This window comes from Ovis canadensis, chromosome 10 (assembly GCF_042477335.2).
Source record: "Ovis canadensis isolate MfBH-ARS-UI-01 breed Bighorn chromosome 10, ARS-UI_OviCan_v2, whole genome shotgun sequence".
NCBI lineage: Eukaryota > Metazoa > Chordata > Mammalia > Artiodactyla > Bovidae > Ovis > Ovis canadensis.
The window spans coordinates 86,591,552-86,610,292 of record NC_091254.1 but is presented as its reverse complement, the minus strand read 5'-3'; the positions used below and the strand labels follow the sequence as shown (position 1 = coordinate 86,610,292).

General features: G+C 35.9%; 1 protein-coding gene across 4 annotated transcripts in view; it reads left to right on the top strand.

The window, feature by feature from the left end:
* The window catches only part of UGGT2 (UDP-glucose glycoprotein glucosyltransferase 2), a 148,226-nt gene that overhangs the window by 80,925 nt on the left and 48,560 nt on the right, over nt 1-18,741 (top strand). For all 4 annotated transcript variants that reach the window (XM_069601914.1, XM_069601913.1, XM_069601916.1 and 1 more), the window contains exons 20-24: nt 1,721-1,815; nt 3,213-3,419; nt 6,296-6,427; nt 12,260-12,384; nt 17,510-17,605. In XM_069601914.1, coding sequence (XP_069458015.1) covers nt 1,721-1,815; nt 3,213-3,419; nt 6,296-6,427; nt 12,260-12,384; nt 17,510-17,605 — 655 coding nt within the window. The remainder of the gene's footprint in view (nt 1-1,720; nt 1,816-3,212; nt 3,420-6,295; nt 6,428-12,259; nt 12,385-17,509; nt 17,606-18,741) is intronic.

The following is an 18,741-nucleotide window of genomic DNA, read 5'->3' as shown; positions in this document are numbered from 1 at the left end:
TCCAAAATCACCGTGGATGGTGATTGCAGCCATGAAATTAAAAGACACTCCTTGGAAGGAAAGTTATGACCAACCTAGATAGCATATTCAAAAGCAGAGACATTACTTTGCCAACAAAGGTCTGTCTAGTCAAGGCTATGGTTTTTCCAGTGGTCATGTATGGATGTGAGAGTTGGACTGTGACGAAAGCTGAGCACTGAAGAATTGATGCTTTTGAACTGTGGTATTGGAGAAGACTCTTGAGAGTCCCTTGGACTGCAAGGAGATCCAACCAGTCCATCCTGAAGGAGATTAGTCCTGGGTGTTCATTGGAAGGACTCATGCTAAAGCTGAAACTCCAATACTTTGGCCACCTCATGCAAAGAGTTGACTCATTTGAAAAGACCCTGATGCTGGGAGGGATTGAGGGCAGGAGGAGAAGGGGAGAACAGAGGATGAGATGGCTGGATGGCATCACTGACTCGATGGATATGACTTTGTGTTTACTCGGGAGTTGGTGACGGACCGGGAGGCCTGGCATGCTGCAATCATGGGGTTGCAAAGAGTCGGACACAACTGAGCGACTAAACTGAACTGAACTGAACTGAAAGAAATATAAACTTGAGAGAAACTTGCTTAGCATCTTTGAAGTATTTCTCAGCTTACTATTTGTAATTGTAAAAGTGCTGACATTTAAGAAGGCATGAGAATTCTTTACCTTTCTTTGAAAAGAATGTGCCACCACTGCATTACTGTTAAATTGCTTCTGAAGGATTGTAAGGAGAATCAGTGTTGTCCTCCATTTTGTTACATATTTTTTTCATTAACCAAAGCCAGTTTTTGCATAATTATATATTACTGGGTATGGTACAATAGCATCACCTACTCGGTGGATATGAATTTGAGTAAACTCCAGGAGATGAGCAGGACAGGGAAGCCTGGTGTGCTGCAGTCCATGGGGTTAAAAAGAGTCAGACACGACTTAGTGATTGAACAACAAGAGTGATGATAACTGTAGCTTCTCATCTGTTCAGGTGTAAGTTTTTGGTGTAGCAGACTTTTTACAGTTATTTTAAGTGGATCATATGATCTAAGGGACTAATTTTTGTATAGGTTTAATGATAGCCAGACAAGTATTATTTCAGATGTTATATGCTGAGGTTGGATGAAATGAAACCCATTTAACTGTGACTGCAGAATTAAAAATTGTTTCATCTTGTGGCTTCCAGATTTTCAGATGTTTCTGGAAAAAAAATATATTGATGTTTTTCACACAAGATGATATAAATCAGACTAAATTAACAATAGCCAGAATTTTTGAAATACATGAAATATTGCTGTTTCCAGTATCTGCTGCTAATTTATTGTGTGTGGTTTTACATCATATAATGTATAAATATCATTGTTTTTACATATGTAGCTGGAAGACAATTTTGCATGCCAACAGTGGAACCTTGATAAGCATAATAAAATTTTCTCTACTGGCAAAAGTATCCCATCGATGTGTTTCTTGGGGACTATTCTTTCTTTTTGGTATCTGAATTTATACAAAGTTTATAAATGAGTTACTCTTAACATCTTCTATGTATTTCACTCTGTGTGTGTTTAATTTTTGCCAGTATTTGCTTATTTTCAAAATGATTCATTTTAAAAATTATTATTTTATATATTTTGTTAACTGGAAATGTTCCTGTCTTTGCTTTGATTTTAAGAATTAGTTTATACTGTTTGAAACTTTCAGATGATTATGTAATTTCTTCAGTTACTTTCTGGATTGTTGCTGATTTTGACAAACCATCTGGGAGAAAACTGCTTTTTAATGCATTAAATCACATGGTGAGTATTTGGATACTTTCTACAAAAATTAATGTGCTGTAATTTTGAGAAAGCAGTATGAAAAACGTTCATTAAGTCTTTATTTTCCTTCATGTTAATGTTTTCAGTTCCTTAACTTGGTTAGAACATGGTGCTAAGTCAGGAATTCAGATTCTTTCTCCATGCAAGATAGGTGACCTTGCCCCAGAAAAGACAGCCCTACATGTCTTCTGTGATTCATGACTTGTATATTCTCTTCTAGTCCTTGCTGTTAGATATACATGTACATATCTAGTAGCCTATATGTGCTGAACATTTGTGTCCCCGCCAAAATTTATAGGGCTTCCCTGGTGGCTCAGATGGTAAAGAATCTTCTTGCAATGCAGGAGACTCAGGTTTGATCCCTGGGTGGGGAAGATCCCCTGGAGAAGGAAATGGCAAACCACTCCAGCATTCTTGCCTAGAGGATTCCATCGGCAAAGGAGCCTGGCAGGCTGCAGTCCATGGGATCACACAGAGTCACACACTACTGAGGGACTAACACTTTTTTCTTTTCTTTCAAAATTTTTATGTTCAAATCTAATCCTCAATGTGCTGAAATTTGGAGATTGGACCTTTAGGAGGTAGTTAGGTCATAAGGGTGGAGTCCTCATAAATGGGATTAGTGCTCTTACAAGAAGAGGTCCTAGGGCTAGTCTACTCACTTTCTGTCATGTAAGGATCCAAGGAGAAATTAGAAAATGCAACCCAGAACAGGGTCCTCACCAGCACCTGACCATGCTGGCACACTGATCTTGATCTGCCAGCCTCCAATTCTACTAGTTTTTTACATATCTATCTCAGTAATAAGTAAAACAAGTAAACAGAAAATCAGTAGGGATGTACAGATGATTTGAATAATAAAATCCCCAAACTTTACCTAATGAATATTGATAGAAGAATGCACATTGCATAGTATATGTTCTTGCAAAGCACAAATGTAACATTTAAAAGACATTTGTAGATGCTGGGCTATAAACCAAATCTCATAAATCTCACTGATGTTCTAGTTTTCTTTTGGTGATTGATTTCTAACTTAATTATACTGTAGTCAAAGAATATACTTTTGCTTTTTCAGCAGCAGGGTTTGAACAGCATGGATCCACATATGCACAATTTTTTTTCAGTAGTAAATACTGCAGTATTATGTCATCTGTGGTTGGCTGACTCTACATATGTGGAACTTTGAATACGGAAGGCCAACTAGAAGTAGATTTTCGATTGCTCAGGGAGTCAGTGTGTCTGACCCCTGCATTGTCTAAGGGTCAGGTGTACTTTGTATGATTTTAGTCTTTAAAAATTTTATGAGATTTACAAAATTCCATTGTAAAAGGATATGTAAAATACTGATCTTTATCACCTTTAAATTTGTTTTGCAGAAAACAAGTGGTCATAGTCGGTTGGGGGTTATTTATAATCCTACATCAAAAATAGATGAAGAAAACACAACTATTTCTAGAGGAATTCTGGCAGCTTTTCTTACACTGAAAAACAGCTTTTTGAGAAACTTTCTCAGGAAACTGGCAGAAGAAAAAACTGCTGCAGCTATTTACTCTGGAAATAAAATTAAAACGTTGCTTACTGAGGTTAGTAGCTATTTGTTTGAAATAATAGATACAGATCTGTTGCATATTTCAAAAATATTACAGTGTGCTTGGAGATATGTTGCCAAAAAATCAATAAGTATAATCAAATGGGGATCATAAGCTTTACAGTGGGAAAGGTCCTCATTGAATGATATGGCTTTGCATAGAAGCACTGAACGTATCAAATTTCAGATATTTCAGCTACTACTCAATGATCTTAAAGTTAATGGCTTTCTAGTTTGGATATGTATTTATTTATGTGAAGAATTGAGAGTTAAAGGAATATGTGAATAATCTTCAGTTATTTCACTGAAGGGATCCAGTACAGGGAAAAACTTTAAGGTAAAAGCTGATGCTCTGGAAGAAAGACTCATTAATCCATTCAAAAAAATTATTGATTGAGTCCCAGACAATGAGGATAATACTTGTGAACAAGGCAGAGAGAATTTTCTCCCTGTTCGTATGGACTTACATTGTATTGGGAAAGAAAAGGCAAGTAGTGCTAGAAAAAAAATTACAAGAAAATATACAGTTTGAGGGATGTTCTTTTAGCTGGAGTGGTCAAGGGAAGGCATCTCTAAAGAGCTGTTGTTCGGGCAAAGCTCTCAATGAAATGAGAAATCAAGCCATGGAAAGTCTGTAAGAAGAATGTACCAGATTCAAGAATACAGTGGGTCTGAAGAAAGTATTTATAGGAGGATATGGTCAACTATGCCAAATGTCTTGAAATTAGGCTTCATAAGGGACCATTTTATTTGTTAAGGTGGTCGTTGGTGACTGATAATAGTTTCAATGAAGTAGTAGGTATAAAGTGAACTGGAGCCAAGAGAGAAAGAGAAATCAGAAAAGAGACAGCAAGTATTCGTAGCTTTCTAAAGGAATTTTCCTGTGCGGAAAACAGAGAACTACTGTGTAGCTAAAATGGGACTTGTGTAGCTAGAATAGGACTTGAGGTCAGGGAAGGATTTCACTTTTTTGGTATGCTAATAAAAACAGTCCATCCAAATATGAGAAAGGATGATACAGAGACAAGGGAGCAAAGTGGGAGGATGTTTCTTGAGTGGAAAAGAGGTGCTGGGACCCAATGCACAAGTTGTAAGTATTGGTTTAAGAACAGGGTAGATTTATTTGGTGGTAGCAAGATGAGTACTTCTCTTCCGATTGATTCCGTTTTCAAAAAGAGGTCAGATCATTAGCTAAGTATTAGGATGGGAGTAGGGACTCATTGGAAAAGACCCTGATGCTGGGAGGGATTGGGGGCAGGAGGACAAGGGGACAACAGAGGATGAGATGGCTGGATGGCATCATCGACTCGATGGACATGAGTTTGGGTAGGCTCTGGGAGTTGGTGATGGACAGGGAAGCCTGGCATGCTGCGGTTCATGGGGTCGCAAAGAGTCGGATACGACTGAGCAACTGAACTGAGCTGAACTAAGGTGTTCTTAGAGGCTGGAGGAAAGAGCAGAGAATGTCAAGTATTTTCCTATTGTTCTGTGAGTGAGAAAGTGAATCAACAGTGGTATAGGAAAATTTCTGAGGGTTGTCTTGAGATTAGTGACCGTAACTGAAAGTGAGATCAGTGTTGGCTGCACGTGATTCTCCAGCCATCCTAACATTGTTTAGATCCTGTCACAGAGTAAACAGATTTGTGTTTAACCAGAGTTGAAGTTTTGCCAGGTAATTATAACTGAGAGGAGGCATTCAAGGGAACTGAGCATGCACCGTTTTCGCTACGGTAAAGGGCTCTGAGGTAGAGCTTGGTTAGGAGGAAAACTATGATATGGAAAGCACAATAGACAATAAGTGGTTGGATCAAGGGACTGAAGGGTTGACTAATGGTTGTTCTGGTGACACTAGAGTGAATGAGCTGGAGGGTCAGCAGCTTGTGGTCAGAGAGGAGTTGACTGAGAGATTCTGAAAGTGAAGTTCTAGGGCTTCACTGTCTGATACTGTAGCCACCAACTTCATGTGGCTGTTTTAAATTTAAATAAAATTACAGTAAATTTCTCAGTCATACTAGCCAGATTTCTAGAGCTCAGTACCTACCTGTGGCTGTGCCTTGGGCAGGCAGGGAACCTTTTCTGATATTGTAGGTGTTCCAGGAACATGATAAAAATGCAGAAGGCAAGGCCCACCCTGGATCTACTCCAGTAGAATGTATATTTTAATAAGACACCCAAGTTATTTGTATGCATATTCATGTTTGAAAGAATCCACCTGCAATGAGGGAGACCTGGGTTCGATCCCTGGGTTGGGAAGATCCCTTGGAGAAGGGAAAGGCTAGCCACTTCAGCATCCTGGTCTGGAGAATTCCATAAACTGTATGGGATTTCATAAACTCCATGGGATTGCAAGAGTCGGACATGACTGAGTGACTTTCACTTAATGTTTGATACACACTGAGATGGATAATATTACTTTTGTATTTCAAAGTTTAAATGCACTATTACTAAACTGGTTTTGTGGGATTGGAATGAGACAGAGTATTTTTATTCTAACCAGTATTTTTTAGTTGAGTACACCAAAATGGAAGTACTGAGTTCAGAATTTAATTAACGTTGTATTTTATTTTTTAATGTTAAATTTTTTAAAATGATGTTCCCTAGCATTTTATTAATCAGTAATCCACCTTACATTCTCAACAAATGAATAGCAAGCTATCTGCTTATAACAGGATTTACAAATATTGTAATTGCCTTGCTGAGAAGGATTCTTTTTTAAAATGTGATTTCAGAACAAGATGGTACTTTTAAAAATCAAAAGTTAATGTAATTTTAAGTTTTATAATGACTTATTAAAGTAAGCTATGTTAAAAAAAATATTTTCTGTATTTACTGTTCTCTTGTTGGTTTTATCATTCTTAACTTATGCCTTAGGGGATGGATAAGAATGCCTTTGAGAAAAAATATAATACCATTGGAGTGAATATTTTTCGAACTCACCAGTTGTTCTGCCGAGATGTACTTAAATTGAGTCCTGGAGAAAAAGGTGTTATCAGCAATGGGAGGGTAAGTAGAAAAAGCAATTGCTTACTTTTTTCAGTGACACTGTGATACAAAGGTTAGCGATTGCTTACTTTTTTCAGTGACACTGTGATACAAAGGTCTCAAACATTTTCTGTTACAACACACCTGATGCAGTACACACAGAGGATGGTGCTCATGCCAGACAGGTCTCAGCATAAATAAACTTGCCTCTGAGATAATCTAGTTCATGGCATGCTCCCTGTGTCTTCACCGCTACCCCATCCATGATAACATTGGATGTGGCTGAGGATGTTCTTTGGGGATAGCTTTTATAACGTAAGTATTAGAACAAGCAGTTTAGTATATATTACAGTGTTGTAATTGAGAATCACTGTTGTAAATGTGTGTATAAAGTACATTTTAACATCTTTTTTCTTTTTGTAGCTTTTTTCTACAATTGATTATATTAAATAATAATACCTTTGTAAGTTTTGTGGTATAAAGTTATATGTATTAATATAATTTTTAAAAACTATGGGGAAAGTCACTGTTACTCCTACCGTCTTAATAAAGATTTTTTCTTTTTAAAAAATTTATTTTTAGTTGGAGGATAATTGCTTTGCAATATTGTATTAGTTTCTGCCACACATCAGTATGAATCAGCCATAGGTATACATACGTCCTCTCCCTCTTGGATCTTTCTCCTGTCTCCCATACCATCCCACCCTCAAGGTTGCACCTTCAACTCCTTTTCTACTCTGCATAGCCGTGTCTGTTTTTTGAATACATAATTATAATCACACTTTTTTCTCTTAATATACGAAAAATATTTTTCCAGTTGATTAGGGAGTTGTAATAGATACATACAAAATTAGTGGACAATAGCTACTTGTTAATATTTTTAGTATGATAGTCTAGTTTTCTTTCTCAGGTGTGATTTAAGTTTTTAAAATTGAATCTGGTGCTTAAGTATTTTTAGAAATCAGCTAATGCAGTGTGTTTGACATACCTCTGCTTGAACCATCAAATTGTATATCCCTAAGTCATCATCAAAGCTCAGTTTTCTACATTTTTATGAGTTCTGTTTCCTCTGTGCTCCATTCCAATATCATCATTCACTTAAAATTATGCTTATTTATTCTTTCTTATTTGAATCTGTAAATAATAGAAATTGGAGAATAATGAGGGACTCATATCATCCACAAATTAAGTATTTCTTCTTCAGTGCAACAGTTCTTGTGCTAATTGTGTTAGATCCTAACGGTAGTGAGACTCAGGTGCATCTGTGTACAGTGCTACTGTAAGATTGGTGACAACAGTTGGCATTTATGATTGCAGTACTGTAAAGTGTTAGTGAATTTTGATAGTGAGCTATTTGAAAGCCCAAAAATGCTGTTGCTTTTTTTTCTTTAGCAATTGCTTTGGGAAGAAATAAAACTTTTTAGAACAGTTTTAAAGTATAAGTCTACCTTTGACTTTGTCAGGCATTTTAAGGGATAAAAAGGAAAAAGTTACAGCCTGCTGTATCTATTAATTTGCCTTTTTGTTATACGTAATGGAAAAGCTACTCTGTTTTCTTTGTCATGGCTTAATATAATTCAACCATGATAATGTAATCAATATTAGTGATAAATATTATAGTTATGTGCAGCTTATTTCTTTTAGAACTCTTTTCTTCTCATTTTCCTTGAAATTGACAAAAGGATTTAGCTGTAATCTTGCCACGAACCAAACATTCTTCTGGAATCCAAGAGTATAGTAGTGAAAAAACATGTTTTTGTGGAGTTTACATTGTGATGCACAGGGAACAAAAACAAATAGTCTCCTTATTTATACGGGGTTATTTGGATAGAGAACCAAAAGAGATGAGACAGCAAACTGTTTTCAAATCTGGAAGAATGTTCTAGGTAGAAGGAACAAGGAATACAAAGTCCTGAGATGAGCTCATGTCTGTGTGTTCTAAGAATAGCAGATATGAGGAGAACAGGAGAGAAGTAGCTGGGGTCCAGATCAGGTGTGGTTTTACACTGAATGAGCTGAGAAGCTCATTGTTCTGGAGACGGGATTGGCATAAACTGACTTACATTTTACTTGGATCACTAGTGGAGAAGGAAATGGCAACCCACTCCAGTATTCTTGCCTAGAGAATCCCAGGGATGGGGGAGCCTGGTGGGCTGCTGTCTGTGAGGTCGCACAGAGTCGGACACAGCTGAAGCGACTTAGCAGTTAGCAGTGGCTATTACATTGAAGATGGACTGTAGAGGTTGGGAAGCCAGTTAGGAGCTATTACAGTAGACCAAGTGAGAGCTGATGGTGGCCTGGACCAGAATGGCTCTAGTGGAAATAGAAGTAGACGTGAGATGTATTTTGAAGGAAAGGTGAACAGGAATTGCTTACAGATTTGCTGTGGGATGTGAGAGAACTGCATGACCAGCAGAATGAAGTTGCATTGTTTTAAGGTAAAGAAGACTTGCAGGAGTAGGCTTGTTCAAAAGAAAAGGAAGATCAGATAGAGAATTTAGTTCTGCATATAGTAAGCGCTCAGTGTTCCGTCCTGGACCTGTGAGTAGACTGGTTGAGTCAGCAACTGGATATGAGTTAAATTCAGGGGAGAGGTCAGAACTGCAGATAGTTAGGAAATCAAATATGTTGACTTTTTATGTTGAGTAATGAAAAATTATAATTTTGATTATCTTTGTAGGATTGTGGTTTGAATAGAAAAGTGTGATATATCTGAAAATAAGTACTGTGGTTTCTGAACTATAATGTAATACTTAGCTTATTACTGTGTCTCAAAAGTAATGCTTTTATAAAACACAATAATCATAGCAGTTGTAGCAGGTAGCTATAATTCTGAACCAGATAATTTAATGTTCAAAATAATTCTGACATTTTAGAATCAGTCTTCATTTTGAACCTGTCCAAATGTTTACATTAAAATTGAAACATATTCAAAGTTAAAATTGTTTATAAATGATCAAAACTAGGGAGTATTGATGATCTCATACTTTCTTACTGACATGCTAAAGAATTTAAAATCTATTTTAATATTAAATAAAACCCTAAATAATATTGTTGCTGTTGGTTTGGCCAAAAAGTTTGTTTAGGTTTCTCCATAACATCTTATAGAAAAATCTGAATGAACTTTATAGCTAACCCAATATAATTATATTTATTCTTATTACACTACATAATAAATAAATTTGCCGACAAAGGTCCTTACAGTCAAAGCTGTGATTTTTCCAGTAGTCACCTGTGGATGTGAGAGTTGGACCATAAAGAAGCTGAACACTGAAGAATTGATGTTTCTGAACTGTGATGTTGGAGATTCTTGAGAGTCCTGGGACTGAAAGGAGATCAAACTAGTCAGTCCTAAAGGAAATCAGTCCTGAATATTCATTGGAAGGACTGATGTTGAAGCTCCAATACTTTGGCCACCTGATGCAAAGAACTGACTTATTAGAAAAGACCCTGATGCTGGGAAAGACTGAAGTAGGAGGATAAGGTGACGGCAGAGAACGAGATGGTTGGATGGCATCACCAACTCAGTGGACATGAGTTGAGCAAATTCTGGGAGACGGTGAAGGACAGGGATGCCTGGCATGCTGTAGCCCATGAGGTTGCAGAGTCAGACATGACTGAGTGACTGAAAGACGATTATGCCATATACTTACGAATTACTGAAAGACATGGCACAGCAGAGAGTAGGGAAACAAGCAGGGCCTTTTTGTTTAGCAGGACAGTTTGGATTCAGATTCCAGTTACACCATTAATTATATGACCTTTGTCATAAAATTTGTTCATTTGGATGATAGAAAAAGTAATAGTATGTTTTACAAAGTTGTCAGATTAAATAATGCTTTTATACCAAAAGCACATAGAATGGCCCTAGACATAGAGTAAATTTTCAGTAAATATTAACTTTTCTTTTCTCTAAACCTCTGAAGGCTATCATGAGAAATACTGGGTACTTTTACAAATTTTGGTGGCTTGGAGGCTAAAGCTTCTGCCTGCAATGTGGGAGACCTGGGTTCCATCCCTGGGTTGGGAAGATCTCTGGGAGAAGGCAGTGGCAACCCACTCCAGTATTCTTGCCTGGAAAATCCCATGGACAGAGAAGCCTGGTAGGCTACAGTCCATGGGGTCGCAAAGAGTCAGACACGACCAAGTGACTTCACTTTCACTTTTCACAGATTTTATGTTCATTGAGAGTCAGTATAGAGTCAGGGCCAATGGATGAAACTTCAACATGTAGAGAGAGATTTTTACTCGGTACGTGCATGAACATTTTAACAGAGTTTTCTAAAATGTTAATGATCTGTCAAAGGAGGTAGTACATTTCTGTTAGAGCAGTTATTCTGTTTAACTGAAAAGTCACATTTCCAAAATGTTGTAAAGAAGATTTAAGCTCCAGATAGGTTTTATTGTACTATTACATGATTTTCGAATCTAATGTTCCATTTCTCAACTTGGCCCTTATGTGATTTTACACTAACATTTTATTCCACAAACATTACATTCAACTTTAAGTAGAAGAACTAAAGCACAGAAAAAAACATAGTTTCTGCTAGCAATTTGAACTTACATAGGTAAAATAGTGCCAATTTTCTGGTAAATTTAATCAGTACAGATTCCCAATCTTGTTAATCCCTAAGGAAAATAATTTGAGATTTTATTTCCTTTTTTTTGAGTTATTAACAAAAAACTACTTGGTCACTAGAAGTGGTATAGATAAAATTCAGCTATTTTCCAGGCCTATCCCACCCATAGTCCAAAAAATATAACATTGAAAGTGCTTGGAAAGTTAAAATTGACAGTCATCTTAAGGAAATGGAGTATTGATATGTGTACTTTTAGTATTATAGCGCCTATTTTTTGTACATTTAAGAGACCAGTTTTATGTTTAAAGTGAAACATGGTATTTGTTTAGCTGGATGCCAGTATTCCAGCTAATTTCACCTTTGTTATGAGCAAATGAGAAAAGATTGAAGAACTATACTTTATTAATTTTTATAAAATATTAATTGCGGAAGCATATGAAGGGGTAGTAAGAAAATCCACTTGCGGCTGTTTTATTCTGGTCTTTTGCCAAGGGAAAAAAAAATTCTGGTTGACATGTTTTCTAATTGTCTTTAAGTCTAATTGTTCATAAGACTATGCCAGGGCTCACCTTCTATATCAAGGCTTATTATGGTCATACTGTTATGATGATGCACATATTAGCTTCCCCCCAGAATGATAATGGTAGCACAGTTGGAGTGGTTGTGATGGGATAGACATCCTGAGAAATTAGGTGTCTGGCAAGTTTACAGCTTCCCACTTCTGCAGTTACTGATTTAAAACTAACTTACATGATCTTGCTGTGCTCCAGCAGTTTATACATCAGTTAGATGAAGAATGGTTGGTATTATTAAGAAATTATGTGATTTGTCTCTTGGTTTTGATCTTTTATGCCTTATTTATATATTGATATATGTATAGTATGGACTACAATTAAGAGATTAAATAGTAAATATTGAAAGTAAAAGATTTATGGAATATAGATAATTATTTGAATAATTTACTTTAAAATGAAAAGTCTTAGGTTTTTGAAAGCATTATGTTTCAGAGTAAAACCTTCAAATAGAAATAATTTTCTGATTTTTTTTTTTTGCCATGTTGATTTTGGTATTTATACAAATGTTAACTTGTAATCTCAAAGTGAGGAAATACTTTTCTCATGTTTCCCAGTAGATTTAGTAAATGGCAGGATAAATAACCACTATCTGTTTAATCAGTTTTTGCTTAAAGAAATATCTATCTATAAGAAAATACCTGTCACAGGTTGGGATCTTATAGAAGACACACGATAATATAATTGTTTTTATTTTTAAGTTTTTAGGCCCTTTAGGTGAAGACTTCTATGCAGAAGATTTTTACTTGTTGGAAAAGATAACATTTACTAAGTTAGTAGAGAACATTGAAGACATTGTTGAAAATACAGAAATCAACTCAAAGAAGTAAGTATTTAAAATCATAAGAGCATTTCATTTTGGAGTTTGGTATTTTGCCTCTGATTTCTTTTTAAAATTAGAAAGTGTTTCAGGTACCAACCAAAGATACAATAAAAGACATGTAGAGAATATAAAGAAATAGTAGAAAATACCAATTGCTCACCACTACCAAACTGTAGATGTTAATATTTTATTTGCCTTGGATCTATTTCTTTTGTTTTCTTTCCATCCATCCCATTCTCCTCCCTCCCCAAGAGGTAGCCATTTTCTCAAACGTTGTATGCATTATTCCTCTATTTGCCTTTATACTTTTGCTTCATATGTAATTATCTATTATTGTTTGCTGTGTTAAAGCCTTGACTTTTTTAGAGATACACTATTATACATAGGCTCCTTTTGCAAACTGCCTCTGTAAGAACTTTATCCATTTTCCCATTTTCATGTATATAGACTGAACTTATTCACTTCAATTTCTTTCCAGTATTTTGTGAATATATTGCAATTCACTTATATACTTCATGACTGAAGTACAATTAACTTGCCTTTAGTTCATTCAGTTCAGTTGCTCAGTCGAGTCCAATTCTTTGTGACTCTGTGAATCGCAGCACGCCAGGCCTCCATATCCATCACCAACTCCTGGAGTTTACCCAAATTCATGTCCATCGAGTCAGTGATGCCATCCAGCCATCTCAGGGAACTCCCCGGTGATGATGGAGCAGTGGTGGTGCTTATACAAACCTAAACAGGCAATGAGACTGCATAAAACCACACACACACACACACACACACACACACACACACGAGTCCATGTGAAAACTGAACATGATCTGTAGTCCAGTAAACAGTATTGTTTCAATGGTGATTTTCTGGTTTGGTATGTGGAATGTCTCCTTTGAAGGAAGCCAGATAGAGGGTTGAAGAGCCTCTATATACTAGCCTGTGAGTCTATAATTATTTCAAAATTAGTTTGTTTGTTTTTTTAAAAAAAGAAGCTATCTGATTTATGTGTGTAGCACAAAGAATGTGCTAACCATCAGACAATTGCACTCATCTCCTACACTAATAAGTTCATGTTCAAAATCTTGAACGTGAGGCTTCAGCATTATGCAAACCAAAAACTTTCAGATGTCCAAGCTGGCTTTAGAAAAGGAAGGAACCGGAGATCAAATTGCCAGCATTCACTGGATCACAGAGAAAGCAAGGAAAATTCCCAGAAAAACATCTACTCCGTTTCATCAGCTGTGCTAAAGCCTTTGACTGTGTGGATCGTAACAAACTGTGGAAAGCTCTTAAAGAGATAGAAATACCAGACCATCTTACCTGTCTCCTAAGAAAACTGTGGGTCAAGAAGCAACGGAACCCTGTATGGAAGAACTGATTGGTTCAAGATTGAGAAAGGAGGCTGTCTGCTGTCATCCTGTTTGCTTAACCTATATGCTGAGCAAATCATGAGGAATGCCCAGCTGGGTGAGTTACAAGATAGGAACAAGGAACCCTGTATGGAATCAAGATAAGAGGAACATCAACAGCCTCAGATATGAGGATGATACCACTTTAATGGCAGAAAGCGAAGAGGAACTAAAGAGCCTCTTGATGAGAGTGAAGGAGGAGAGTGAAAGAGCTGGCTTAAAACTAAATATTAAAAAACTAAGATAATGGCATTTGGTCCCGTTCAGTTCAGTTCACTTCAGTCGCTCAGTCGTGTCTGACTCCTTGTGACCCCATGAATCACAGCACGCCAGGCCTCCCTGTCCATCACCAACTCCCGGAGTTCACTCAGACTCACGTCCATCGAGTCAGTGATGCCATCTAGCCATCTCGTCTTCTGTCGTCCCCTTCTCTTCCTGCCCCCAATCCCTCCCAGCATCAGTGTCTTTTCCAGTGAGTCAACTCTTCGCATGAGGTGGCCAAAGGATTAGAGTTTCAGCTTCAACATCAGTCCTTCCAGTGAATACCCAGGACTGATCTCCTATAGGATGGACTGGTTGGATCTCCTTGCAGTCCAAGGGACTCTCAAGAGTCTTCTCCAACACCACAGTTCAAAAGCATCAATTCTTCGGCACTCAGCTTTCTTTATAGTCCAACTCTCACATCCATACATGACCACTGGAAAAACCATAGCCTTAACTAGACGGATCTTTGCTGGCAAAGTAATATATCTGCTTTTCAATATGCTGTCTAGGTTGGTCATAACTTTTCTTCCAAGGAGTAAGCGTCTTTTAATTTCATGGCTGAAATCATCATCTGCAGTGATTTTGAAGCCCCAAAAATACTATTATGCAAGTGCTATCATGAACTTAGTTTACATGACTCCTTGTGCAATGTATGAGTTTCTCTAGACTAAAGGAGTGTTGTTACTGGGTTTAGGATAGACATACCTTCAGCTTTATCAGATATTGCTAAATTCTGTCCTTCAAAGGAGTTGGAACAGTTAACACTCCCACCAGAAATGGACTATTTTTGTTTCCTGAAGTCCTTACCCCCAACCTGTTCATTTCCTATCTTATGGATATGAAATTACATCGTGTTTTTTTTATTTATTTTTAATTGAGTGATAATTGCTTTAGATATTGTATTAGTTTCTGCCATATATCAACATGAATCAGCCATAGGTATACATATGTCCCCTCCCTCTTGAATGCATCTTGTTTTAGTTTACAGTTCCTTTCTAGAAGACAAGGAAGTGCATCTTGTTTTAATTCTACTTCCTTGTCTTCTAGTAAAGTTGAATATCTTCTCACATGATTGTTTTAATTTGTTTGCTCTTCTGTAAAAGATATGTTCATGCTTTTTGCTTAGTTATCTGTTGGGTTTTCTTCTTTCAGCGATTTATAAACGTGTGGTATATTTATCTTTATCAGTAATATACTATTCCAGTTTGTGGCTTGGCTATTGAATTGTAACTTTTTACAGAGAAGTCAAAATATTCTCTGGGTTTTTCCTTTGTAATCTGTGATCTGTATGTGAAGTAAAGGGTGTGTACTCGTGTGTGTGTGTATAGGGTGTATAAATATTTCCCTTGGTCTGAATTCATAAAGGTATTCTCTTTTATTTTCTTCTAAAAGTTTTACAGTTTTGCTTTTTTTCTGATGTATGTCTTTAATTCTTCTTAGATCTTTATACTGTTCCACTGATGTCTTGTCTTATGCAGTCCCATGTTCTAACTACCACAGCTTTATAATAAATTTCAATATCAGATAGTGAAAATTACTCCTGCTACTTCTTCAAAGTTGTCTTGACCTTTTTTTTGGGCTACATTTTCATATAAATATTATTAGGACCAGAATAACAAGTTCTACAGAAAACCTTCCTGCTATTTTTATGGGAATTTCTTTGAATTTATTGTTTAAAAAGAATTGCCATCTTTATGTAATATTGCATTATCTTACCCATTAAATATATACATATATTATTTATTATGAAACTACACACATATACATACATACATACATATATATGTAGGTAGGTAAGTGGGTAGACAGACACGCTTATTCAGGGTCTTTAGAGTTCCTTTTGGGCTTCCCTGGTTGCTCAGCTGGTAAAGAATCCGCCTGCAGTGTGGGAGACCTGGGTTTGATCCCTGGGTTGGGAAGATCCCCTGGAGGAGGGCTTTGCAACCCACTCCAGTGTTCTTGCCTGGAGAATCTCAGTGGACAGAGGAGCCTGGCTGCCTACAGTTCATGTGATTGCAGAGTCAAACACAACTGAGCAACTAAGCATAGCACGGTGTTCCTTTTAGATTCTTCAGTGAAGCTTCGACTTTTTCCCCATGAAGTCTTAACACGTGTGTTTTTAACTTTATCCCTAGTACTTATGATCTGGCTTTCCTAGTAACTCAATGGTAAGAATCCTACGTGCCAATTCAGGAGATGCGGGTTCAATCTCTGCATCAGGAAGATTCCCTGGAAAAGGGAATGGCAACCCATTCCAGTAGTCTTACCTGGGAAATCCCATACAGTCCATAGTGTTGCTAAGAGTCAGACATGACTAAGGGATTAACACATTCACTTTTCCTCTCTTCAGTTCAAAGCACTTTTCAAAAAGAGAAAAATTGACCTGGATAGCTGACAATTCAGAAAATCTAGGAAAAGTTTATTGGAGGCCTCAAAGATTTTCTTTTTTTTTTTTTTTTAATCTCCCTCTCCTCTAAGTACATAACAGCCCACTTTAGAAAACATGGGGAACATGTTGTCCATAAATATTTCCTCCATTGTGCCTACGATTTTACATATTAGAGACTGTGTGGCTAATTTAACCTTAAGTTTCTAAACCTTTAAGGAAGTTTAGGAGTAGATTATGATTTTGATTAATTCTTTTATTTTATGTTTATTAAGTGGCAATTAAATGCAATGCTCTGTGAAAGATATTGTTTACAAATATAAATAATATAAAGTGTACAGGAACTATATATCCAGCAAAAAATGATACAGTAGAGAAATACTGACAATACTGACAAGGTTCTCAACCCCTCTGACTCTGAATTTCTTTGTTTATAAAATGGAGATGCCTATCTTTTCTGTTTTTCTTTTTTTTTTCTACTTAAATTTCAGCTAACATTTTCTGTTATCATTAAAATACACATTTTCATATTTTAATGATATGTCAGCATGTCATTAAATGTACACATTTTCTGTATTTGATTATATTTAATCTAGGTGTTTATTTTGTACATTTTTAGTTTTTGAATGAATTTGAGACCATAGAAATCTGGGCTTCTTAACTATATTAAAAATTCTGTGAAAGTAGATATCTTACCATTTACTTTTTGTTTTTTCTGCCTGCTCTTCTTTCTTCCCTACGTGGGTCTAAGTGCTTGGATATATAACCAGCAACTCAGCAAGTTTTAACTAATTGAATAATTCTCTATATGATTATAGACACTATTAGGAATATCACTTATATGGTTTAGCTATCAGTCATATCAATGATAAAAAAAATAGGTTGACCTTAGAAGCAGCAGTCATTGTACTTTTGATAGAATCTACAAGTTTGGAAGAAAAGTCTTTTACATACAGTTTATCTGCTAGAGATACTTTGCAGTAAATTCCCCTTTCATAAGATGTTATATGATAGATGAAGTATGGACCTTTCTTCCCCCAAAATTCATTCATTGTTTATCTTGTTTCTCTAGCTTGAGTGACCTTGTTATGAAAATTGATGCTTTTGTTTCCTCTTTGCCTAAACGTGCCTCTCGGTATGACATCACATTTCTTAAGGAGAGTCACAGGTAAGAATATCTTAGTGCTGTGTTTTCTGTCCCTGCATCCTGTACTTAGTTATTTACATTTGTGTTCATGATATAGCCAAAGTTAAAGCAGAATTAAAAGTTGTTAGACAATAAATGTTTTTGATAAGATTAGGAAACAAATTCTAGTCAATTATATTCTGGTAAATAAATAATTTTTTATATATATGTATAGGATATGAAGTTTCAAGTAAGTAAACCTAATATGATTTGTCTTACTCTCATCTTTCTTCCACACTCAAGTTCATTTGAAATTTTTGCAGTATAATCATTATAAATAATAATAGCTTTATGTTGTCACTGTATAAAAGACTCCGTTACCAAAGAAATCTGCTTAATTAAGTGTAGACATGTACAAAAGAATATCACAGAATGTGTTCTATGGAACATTGCTCTGAGATGTTGACAAATATCTTATGAGGGAGAACCTATCTAGTCAGGTAAATTTGGAGAATACTTTATCCTTTGGGGTGGAGGAGTGAGATTTTCAGTGTGCGTCCATGCATTGACAGTTATGAGATATGGTGTAGTTAAAAGAAAACAAAAGGTTCGTTTGGGGTAAACTGTGCTGTTGAGTATTCGTGAAACACTTTTTTGTTAAAAATGTATTATTCCTTAAAAAATTAGATTTCTAAAACCAGCCATCAGAGAAATACTGTTTTAGAATAATAAACTAGTTTATAATTTCACTATATAATACTTATCCTTTAAAATATTGGAAATAAAATTCATACATACATAAAATTATCTGGGTCCACAGCCGGAATTTTTTTTTAATTTAAGGACCACTTAGAATAGGAAAAAAAATCAGTTAGACATTATGTGATGAAACTATAGATTTTATTATCTTTTTCCAATCACTGTTCTTATAAAACTAAATTGAGACAAATTAGTTTATCATAAACTTAAAATGGCTGGCACTTCCTTCCTTATTTTCCAATTTTATACCCCTCAAAAAAAAAAATTACCTGACTTCCTATGTTGTTACAATGTTATAACAGTAATTCAGTTGGACTATTCTGTACTTTCAATTAAATGTATACTTAAAACTTTTCATTGAATTAAATGTAGGATTTATTATCTCATACTGGCCTTTTCTGTACTTTAAATAAGTTCCC